The sequence below is a fragment of the Cebus imitator genome, unplaced genomic scaffold (genome assembly GCF_001604975.1).
Source record: "Cebus imitator isolate Cc_AM_T3 unplaced genomic scaffold, Cebus_imitator-1.0 Scaffold434, whole genome shotgun sequence".
In the NCBI taxonomy this organism is placed as follows: domain Eukaryota; kingdom Metazoa; phylum Chordata; class Mammalia; order Primates; family Cebidae; genus Cebus; species Cebus imitator.
The window spans coordinates 1,322,306-1,331,755 of NW_016107749.1; the positions used below are offsets into that span (position 1 = coordinate 1,322,306).

The following is a 9,450-nucleotide window of genomic DNA, read 5'->3' on the forward strand; positions in this document are numbered from 1 at the left end:
GAGTAGCTGGGATTACAGGCACTTGCCACCATGCCCAGCTAATTTTTTGTAGTTTTAGTAGAGACGGGGTTTCACCATGTTGACCAGGATGGTCTCGATCTCTTGACCTCGTGATCCACCCGCCTCGGCCTCCCACAGTGCTGGGATTACAGGCTTGAGCCACCGCGCCCGGCTGCAATTAAATTTCTTTAGAGACAGGGTCTGACTCTGTCACTCAGGCTGGAGTACAGAGGTGCAATCATAGCTTACTGCAGCCTGGAACTCTTGGGCTGAAGTAATCCTCCCATCTTGGCCTCCCAAAGTTCTGGGATTACAGGTGTGAGCCATGGGCCAACCTGTAATATGGGCCCAGCCTCAAGTTCTTTCTTTACAGGAAATGAGAGGTCCAGTTGCAGAGCAATCAAACTATCCTTGGACAGGAGTATAGAATGGATAGAACAGAATGGTTCAAGAATGGGAATGATATACCAAGATCACCCTGAAGCTCCTGGGAAATGACAGCAAAAATTTTCTCAGGGTCTGATAATGACTGAGATCTGAAGATTCAACTCCAATTTGGGATGTGTCACTGAGAAGTTGTGTCACTTGGTTAAGATTCTTGGCTTCTTTGGGCTCTGGTGATCTCCCCAGTCACATAGGGCTGGGTAAGCTCACTCAATGGGTTGCTGTGCATAAATAATGCATATAACACCACACAAACTAGATTCAGCCATGCAAATGATCTTCAATCTGCTCATCTGTAAGTTTCTGAAAGCCAGAAGATAAAGCATTTCAATATTTCACACACTCCACCTTACTCTATAAAAATACAAACACTTCGCCTGTGTCTGTCTTCTGCAGGACTCACCAGCTCTGTATCCTTGAGCCAAGGCTTTCTGCTTTCCAACCTTTAGCATCTCCTTGTTGATGTCACACACCATGACATGAGACCCGCCCAAGGAATCTTCTTCATTCTGGTACTCTTTGGCAATTTCTTCCCAGGATAAACTCTGTTGGGCCCTTAACTGCCTCTTCTGTTTTCTCTGATGCTGGGACTGAACATAATTTAGGAACCGGAATGCAATGTCACCTGTGAGAAGCCAACATAAGGAAAGACGCAGACTTAAACAAAAATAAAAAAGGAAGAAACAGCATTTCCTAAAGCCAAAAGGGGGTAACAGAGGCACAGGAGTACGTGTTAGCTAACTGCACTCAGTGTGGCTGAAAGGCAAGTCCTTTCTTCTTTCTGTTCAAGACAGGGTCATACTCTTGTCACCCTGGCTGGAGTGCAGAGGCACAGTCAGAGCTGAGTATGTGAATGTGAAAGTTTCTATTCATTTCAACACTTTTTTTTTTAATTTAAAAAATTGGGCCAGGCACGGTGACTCATGCCTGTAATCCCAGCACTTTGGGAGGCCGAGGCTGATGGATCGCCTGAGGTCAGGAGTCTGAGACCAGCCAGGCCAACAAGGTGAAACCCTGTTTCTACAAAAAATACAAAACTTAGCCAGGCGTGGTGGCACATGCCTATAATCCCAGCTACTTGGGAGGCTGAGCCAGGAGAATTGCTTGACCCCAGGAGGCGGAGGTTATAGGGAGCTGAGATCACACCACTGCACTTCAGCCTGGGGGATAGAGTGAGACTCCATCTCAAAAAAAAAAAATTTTTTTTTTTTTGGTAGAATCAGGGTCTCACTATGTTGCCGAGGCTGTCCTACAACTTCTGGGCTCAAGCAATCATCCTGCCTCAGCCTCCCAAGTAACTGGGACTATAACCATATACCACCCTTACTGACTAGTCTCTTTATTTATTTATATATATTTATTTTTGAGACAAGGTCTTGTTCTGTCTCCCAGGCTGGAGTGCAGTGGCACAATTATGGCTCACTGCAGCCTTGACTTCCTGGGCTCAAGAGATCCTCCCATTTCAGCCTCCTAGGTAGCTGGGACTACCGGCGTGTGCCACCAGATCGGGCTAATTTTTAAAAACCATTTGTAGATGGCCGGGCGCAGTGGCTCATGCCTGTAATCCGAACACTTTGGGAGGCTGAGGCATGCGGATCATCTGAGGTCAGGAGTTCTAGACCAGCTTGGCCAACATGGTGAAACCCCATCTCTACTAAAAACACAAAAATTAGCTGGGTGTGGTGGCGGTCGCCTGTAATCCCAGCTACTCAGGAAGCTGAGGCAGAAGAATTGCTTGAACCTGGGATGTGTAGGTTGCAGTGAGTGAAGATCTCACCACTGCACTCCAGGCTGGTGAAAGAGCGAGACTCCGTCTCAAAAAAACAAAAACATAACTTTTTATAGAGATGGGGTCATACTATGTTGCCCAGGCTGGTCTTGAACTCCTGGGCTCAAGGGATTCTCCCACCTCAGCCTCCCAAAGTGCTGGAGTTACAGGCATAAGCCACCGTGCCCAGCCTCTGGCTAGTACTTTTCATTTTCTTTCTTTTTTTGAGATAAGGTCTGGCTCTATCACGAAGGCTGGAGTGCAGTGGAGCAATCTTGGCTCACTGCAACCTTCATCTCCCAGACTCAAGCCATCATCCCACTTCTTTCTCAAGAAAAAAAGAAAAAGAAAAAGAAATCATGAGAGCGAGATCACAGCCAATTTCCTAAACAGGCCAGTTTAAATCTTCAGTTAGCATCAGAGTGAAGTTTCTTCTGCCCTAAGCCTACATAAAAAAGGTAACCTAAAGTGATATATAAACTAAACAGTTTTGTTTTGTTTTTTTGACACAGGGTCTCCCTCTGCTGCTCACGCTGGATGGAGTGCAATGGCATGGTCTCGGCTCACTGGAAGCTTCTCCTCCCGGGTTCAAGCAATTCTCCTGCCTCAGCCTCCCAATAGCTGGGATTATAGGCATGAACCACCAGGCCCGGCTAATTTTTTGTATTTTTAGTAGAGATGGAGTTTCACTATGTTGGCCAGGCTGGTCTTGAACTCCTGACCTCAGGTGATCTGCCCACCTTGGCTTCCCAAAGTGCTGGGAGTACAGGTGTGAACCACTGCACCCAGCCAATCCTGTGTATTTTAGAAACATGACAGGCACAAAACTGATATTCTATGCTTTCGATTGATACTCAGTCAAAAAGAGAAGTGAATGCCTTTCTCAGAAGTTTTAAGTATGCTGATTTTCAATGACCATCTTCAGCCTGTTAGGTGAGCTAGCTCATTACAAGACAAACTAATTTCTGTAAAACATGCTCAATGGTAGTGAAGGATACTAAACTCGATTATTACCTGTGCCTCCAGCAACATCAAGCAGCTGGGTCCCAGGAAGCGGATGCATCTTCCAGATCAGCAAATCCTTCCAAAGACGATGGATACCAAGACTCATCATATCATTCATCACATCATACTTCTTAGCCACACTTTCAAACACCTGATAGACTGACATGGGAGAAACACACACAATTGTGCTATTAACAGTATTCACTTAGAAAAATCCTAACCAGGCCAGGTGCAGTGGCTCATGCCTGTAATCCCAGCACTGTGGAAGGCCAAGGTGGGCAGATCACAAGGTCAGGAGTTCAAGACCATCTGGCCAACATAGTGAAACCCTTTCTCTACTAACAATACAAGAATAAGCCGGTGTGGTGGCTTGCGTCAGTAATCCCAGCTACTCAGGAGGCTGAGGCAGGAGAATTGCTTGAACCTGGGAGGCAGAGGTTGCAGTGAGCTCAGATCGTGCCACTGCACTCCAGCCTAGGTGACAGAGAGAAACTCGGTCTCAAAAAAAAAACAACAAAAAAGGAAAATCCTAAACAAAAAAGGAAGAAGCTTTTTTCCCCTGAAATGGCCTGTCTTTGCAAGATGAAACTAAGTCATAATGCTCGATGTCCAAATCTGCACTTTAACATTACCTCTTTATTTATTTTTCCTGCCTCAGGTTTATTTATACAAATAGCACAGGAGGATCCCAGCCCCATACAGACAGCACCGGGCGGGGTCACACCAGTCCTTCTGTCCTCAGGTTGAAAGACAACAGGCATCTACTCTGAAGCCTTTGTAGGGGCCTGAGCTGGAACTGAAGCTGGAGCTGCAGCCTGGGCCTTGGTTTGACCCTTGGCCTTTGGCAAGCACCGCCTGAGCCCCTTGGCAATGCGGACACGAGCACACTTTCTAAGCTTAGGGTGGGCAATGTAGGCCAGTCGATCGAGCTTGCAGCTGACACCCTTTGGGATCTTGGGCTTAACCTCCTTGGGCTTTACAAGGGCCTTGATAGCCTCGGCACATGCACTCATGGCCTTGGCATTGTTAGCCTGTATCTTCTTTAGGCCCTTCTTGTTGTGCTTTCCGGCAAAGTGCATGTTCCTCAGGAACTCGGGGTCCACCCCCTTAAGAGATTTGTATCTTTGTGATTGGGGTTTCTTGATACCATTTCTCTGCCATTTTTGGGACTGGTTGTGTGGGGTGTGGTTCTTGGACTTGGCCATGTCTGCACCCATCCTCTCTGCAGCCTGCGCCCCACAGTGGCCCGTACATCATGAATGGCATCACATTAGCTCTTTAATAAGAGGCTTAGCAGGCGCGGTGGCTCACACCAGCACTTTGGGAGGCCAAGGCGGGTGGATCACAAGGTCAGGAGTTTGAGACCAGTCTGGCCAAGATGGTGAAATCCTGTCTCTACTAAAAATACAAAAATTAGCCAGGCACGGTAGCAGGCATCTGTAATCCCAGCTACTCAGGAGGCTGAGGCAGGAGATTTGCTTGAACCCAGGAGACAAGAGGTTGTAGTGATCTCGACTCACAAATAAGAGGCTTAAATGTACTTCATGGAAGAAATTAATCTCTTTTCTAATGTCTTAATTATCGTTACTTAGGACTACTACTTTGTAATAATGCCATCCATATACCTAGTACTAAATAGATATTTCTTTCTTTCTTTTTTTTTTTTGAAACGGAGTTTTGCTCTTGTTACCCGGGCTGGAGTGCAATGGCACGATCTCGGCTCACTGCAACCTCCGCCTCCTGGGTTCAAGCAATTCTCCTGTCTCAGCCTCCCGAGTAGCTGGGACTACAGGCACGCACCATCATGCCCAGCTAATTTTTGTATTTTTAGTAGAGACGAGGTTTCACCTTGTTGACCAGGATGGTCTCGATCTCTTGACCTCGTGATCCACCCGCCTCGGCCTCCCAAAGTGCTGGGATTATAGGCGTGAGCCACCGCGCCCGGCCAGATATTTCTCTTTCTTAAAGGATGGGGTGAGGGAAATTTCAATCAAATTGGAATTGTTCTCATGGTTATTATAATAAAAGACAAGATCCATTAGAAAGATGCATGACGGGCCGGGTGCAGTGGCTCTTGCCTGTGATCCTAGCACTTCGGGAGGCCAAAGTGGGTGGTTCACTTGAGGCCAGGAGTTCAAGACTAGCCTGGCCAACATGGCAAAACCCTGTCTCTACTAAAAACACAAAAATTAGCCAGCATGGTTGCACACACCTGTAATCCCAGCTACTCAGGTAGCTGAGGCAGGAGAATCAGATAAACCTGGGAAGTGGAGGTTGCAGTGAACTGAAATTGGACCACTGCATTCCAGCATGGGTGACTGAGAGAGACTCTGTTTCAAAAAAAAAAAAGATGAAAGATGCATGATTAATGGATGGGAAGACCTCAGCTCATGTCTGCCTATATCACTGAGAAGAACCTTAGGTACAATTTGATGGGCACCTAGATGCCAAGCTGTGAATCAGGGCTAAGTCACAATTTAGAGTCCTCTCATGAGTCTTCTCCATAGAATCAATGCAGACTGTGGAATCTGAGATAGCTAAAGAGAGAAAGAGTCTACTATCCAAGACTCTCAGAAGTGTTTCCCTTTGAAGTTACATTTGACTGTTTTGCACCTCAGCTTCTCTCCCCATAAGATGACTATATCAGTGCCAGCTCCCAACTCCCTGCCAGAAGGCTGAATTGGATAATGAAGAGGAGATGCTTTGAGTTCCTCAGATGAAATGTGCTGCACAGATCCAAATATGACTCTCTTCTGCTGAATCAGACTACAGAGCCCGTCTTAAACTCAAGTCTTCAATGCCTATTCTCAACCTTGGGATTTCCAAGTGCGCTCTTTTTTCATTTGTGGATTTTTTTTTTTTTTTTTTTAGATGCAGTCTAGCTCTGTCACTCAAGCTGGAGTACAGTGGCACAATCTCTGCTCACTGCAACCTCTGCCTCTTGTGTTCAAGCAATTCTCCTGCCTCAGCCTCCTAAGTAGCTGCAATTACAGGTGCTTGCCACCATGCCTGGCTAATGTTGTATTTTAGTGGAGATGGGGTTTCACCATGTTGGCCAAGCTGGTCTCGAACTCCTGACCTCATGATCAGCCCACCTCAGCCTCCCAAAGTGCTGGGATTACAGGTGTGAACCACCTCGTCCAGCCTGCTCTTTTCTTTTGAGCATCTTTTGGAGTATCTAAGGGACACTAAAGCTAACCCACTGAGTATAAACAGTCCTTGCTGGCACGGTGGCATAAACCTGGAGTCAGAGGTCCATGGGGGAGGACTGCTTGAACCCAGGAGTTCAAGGCTGCAGTGTGCTATGATCGTGCCTATAAACAGCCACTGCACTCCAGGCTAGGCAGTATAGTGAGAGCTTGTGTCAAAAATAAACCAATAGTCCTTGCTTTGCATGTTCCAATATGCATGAATTTCAGTTACTGTGGATTAGCTAAATAACAGCAGTCCCCCAACACCACAATTCAAGAACAATGGTATATCAAATGTGAGTAATTACATAAAGTACATTCTTTTTTTTGAGACGGAGTTTCGCTGTTGTTGCCCAGGCTGGAGTGTAATGGCACGATCTCGGCTCACTGCAACCTCCACCTCCTGGGTTCAAGCGATTCTGTCTCAGCCTCCTGAGTAGCTGGGATTACAGGTATCTGATACCATGCCTGGCTAATTTTTTTTTTTTTAAACATAAACTCAAGATATTATTGTCTTCATAAAAGACGACACTTAGAACTGGATCACTTGGCCCTTTCTCTTCTTATCTCCTCCCAGTTCAAAATGCTTGCATCTTTTAATAGCCAGCATTCTCTTAGATCTGCAGTTGGGCTCAATGCACTCGAGCCTTAGCACAATCTTCTTTGTAGTTTTAGCCTTTTTCCGGAAAATTGGCTTAGTTTGCCCACCGTAGCCACTCTGCTTCCTGTCTTAACGCCACTTTCCCTGGGCATACAGAGAATCCTTGCCCTTCGTGTACTGTGTCACTTTGTGGGGCTGGTACTTGCCATACCACTTACAGAAAGTCTGGCGGATTTTAGGAACGTTCACCATTTTTGCACGAGCGCTACCGGCATGGAAAGCGCCTGGCTAATTTTGTATTTTTTACTAGAGAAGGGGTTTCTCCATGTTGGCTGGGCTGGTCTCGAACTCCCGACCTTCAGGTGATCCTCCCGCCTCGGCCTCCCAAAGTGCTGGGATTATAGACGTAAGCCACCGCACCCGGCCCTAAAGTACATTCTTTAGTCTACAAATCATTATGTAAATAACAGATACACGGCATGATCAGCAACCAATCACATACTTCTTTCACAGACTTTAGGTGACTGGTCACTGTACCAGTTACGCAGTTCACAGACAGCGGCAATTTGCCAAGGCATAGAAAAGCTATTACATATGACAAGAAGGTAGCAAATCATGACCAAACTACTCTTGGCAAATTTTTGACAAGGAAATAAAACAAATTCTCAAGGTTTCTAATTTTTTATTCGAACTTTTTTCTTTCTTTTGACAGTCTTGCTCCGTTGCCTAGACTAGAGTACACTGGCACAAACTTGGCTCACTGCAATCTCCACTCCCAGATTCAAACAATCCACCTACCTCAGCCTCCTAATTAGCTGCAATTACAGGCATGCGTCACCACGCCCAGCTAATTTTTGTTTGTATTTTTAGTAGAGATGAGGTTTCACCATGTTAGCCAGGCTGGCCTCAAACTCCTGACTTCAAGTGATCTGCCCACCTCAGCCTCCCAAAGTGCTGGGATTACAAGTGTGAGCCATCGTGCCCAGCTATAAATAAATATTAGCTTTAGTATACATTTAGTATATTTTTTCATTTCCCTATACATTTATAACTGACAGGGTTTTAATTATATCTATATTAGATATAATATTATATCTAATAATAAAATTATTAGAACAATTACAATTTTTCCCATTAAGGTCATTGTGCATAACTTCAGCTTGCACATTTTCTTTTTCTTTTTTTTTTTTTGAGACGGAGTCTCACTCTGTTGCTGCCAGGCTGGAGTGCAGTGGTGCAATCTTGGCTCACTGCAACCTCCACCACTCGGGTTCAAGCCATTCTCTTCCCTCAGCCTCCCGAGTAGCTGAGACTACAGGCATCTGCCACCACGCCCAGCTAACTTTTTGTATTTTTAGTAGAGATGGTGTTTTACCATGTTGGCCAGGATGGTCTCAATAACTTGACCTCATGATCTGCCCAACTTGGCCTCCCAAAGTGCTGGGATTACCTATGTGAGCCACCATGCCCCATCTTTTTTTTTTTTTTTTGAGACAGTCTTGCTCAGCTGCCCAGGCTGGAGTGCAGTGGTGCAATCTTGGCTCACTGCAACCATTGTCTTCCAGGTTCAAGCAATTCTCCCATCTCAGCCTCCTGAGTAGCTGGGATTACAGGAACCTGCCATCATGTCTGGCTAATTGCTGTATTTTAGTAAAGATGGGGTTTTCATCATATTGGTCAGGCTGGTCTTGAACTCCTGACCTCAGGTGATCTGCCCGTTTTGGCCTCCCAAAGTGCTAGGATTACAGGCTTGAGCTACCGCGCCCAGCTGGCTTACACATTTTCAGTCTTGCATTACTGTGCAAGGCAAGGACTGTCTATACTGCAATCTCAGTCCCCAATCTGGAACTAATGTTTAGTTCAGTAGGTAACTTCTTCCCTGCTTGCAACTGTGTGAAATGTTGATTATACTTTGTAAAGCACAATATGGAAATTAGGCATTATTATTATTATTCCTAATTACTGCGTAAGAGTATATACTTTGTGAGTAATCCACCTGAATTCAAATCACAGCTCTGCCTCTTATTAGGAGAATCTTGGGCAAGTGATTCAACATATTTGTTTCACATTTTCTTCATTTATAAAACTGGGCTAAGGTGGGCATGGTGGTTCATGCCTGTAATTCCAGAACTTTGGAGGCTGAGGCAGGCGGATCACTTGAGGTCAGGAGTTCGAGAGCAACCTGGCTAACATGATGAAACCCTGTCTCTACTAAAAATACAAAAACTAGCAGGGCGTAGTGGCAGATGCCTGTAATCTCAGCTATTGGGGAGGCTGAGGCAGGAGAATCGCTTGAACCTGGGAGGCGGAGGTTGCAATGAACCAAGATGGAGCCACTGGACTCCAGCCTGGGCTACAGAGGGAGACTCAATGCCCCCTAAAAAAGCTGGACTAACAGTTCTTATCTTACAGTTTTAATTTTTTTTTTTTTTTTTTTTTTT

The 9,450-nt window shown here is 45.6% G+C and overlaps 1 protein-coding gene and 1 pseudogene across 6 annotated transcripts in view; both read right to left on the bottom strand.

The window, feature by feature from the left end:
- Positions 1 to 9,450, bottom strand: part of COQ5 (coenzyme Q5, methyltransferase) — a 29,210-nt gene that overhangs the window by 16,838 nt on the left and 2,922 nt on the right. For all 5 annotated transcript variants that reach the window (XM_017510241.2, XM_017510240.2, XM_037731953.1 and 2 more), the window contains exons 2-3: positions 3,227 to 3,376; positions 848 to 1,069 (exon numbers count right to left, since the gene is read on the bottom strand). In XM_017510241.2, the coding sequence (XP_017365730.1) occupies positions 848 to 1,069; positions 3,227 to 3,376 (372 nt within the window). The remainder of the gene's footprint in view (positions 1 to 847; positions 1,070 to 3,226; positions 3,377 to 9,450) is intronic.
- LOC108290434 lies at positions 6,899 to 7,276 on the bottom strand (annotated as a pseudogene). Its single transcript, XR_001819575.2, has one exon. The product of XR_001819575.2 is annotated as a 60S ribosomal protein L36a-like (transcript).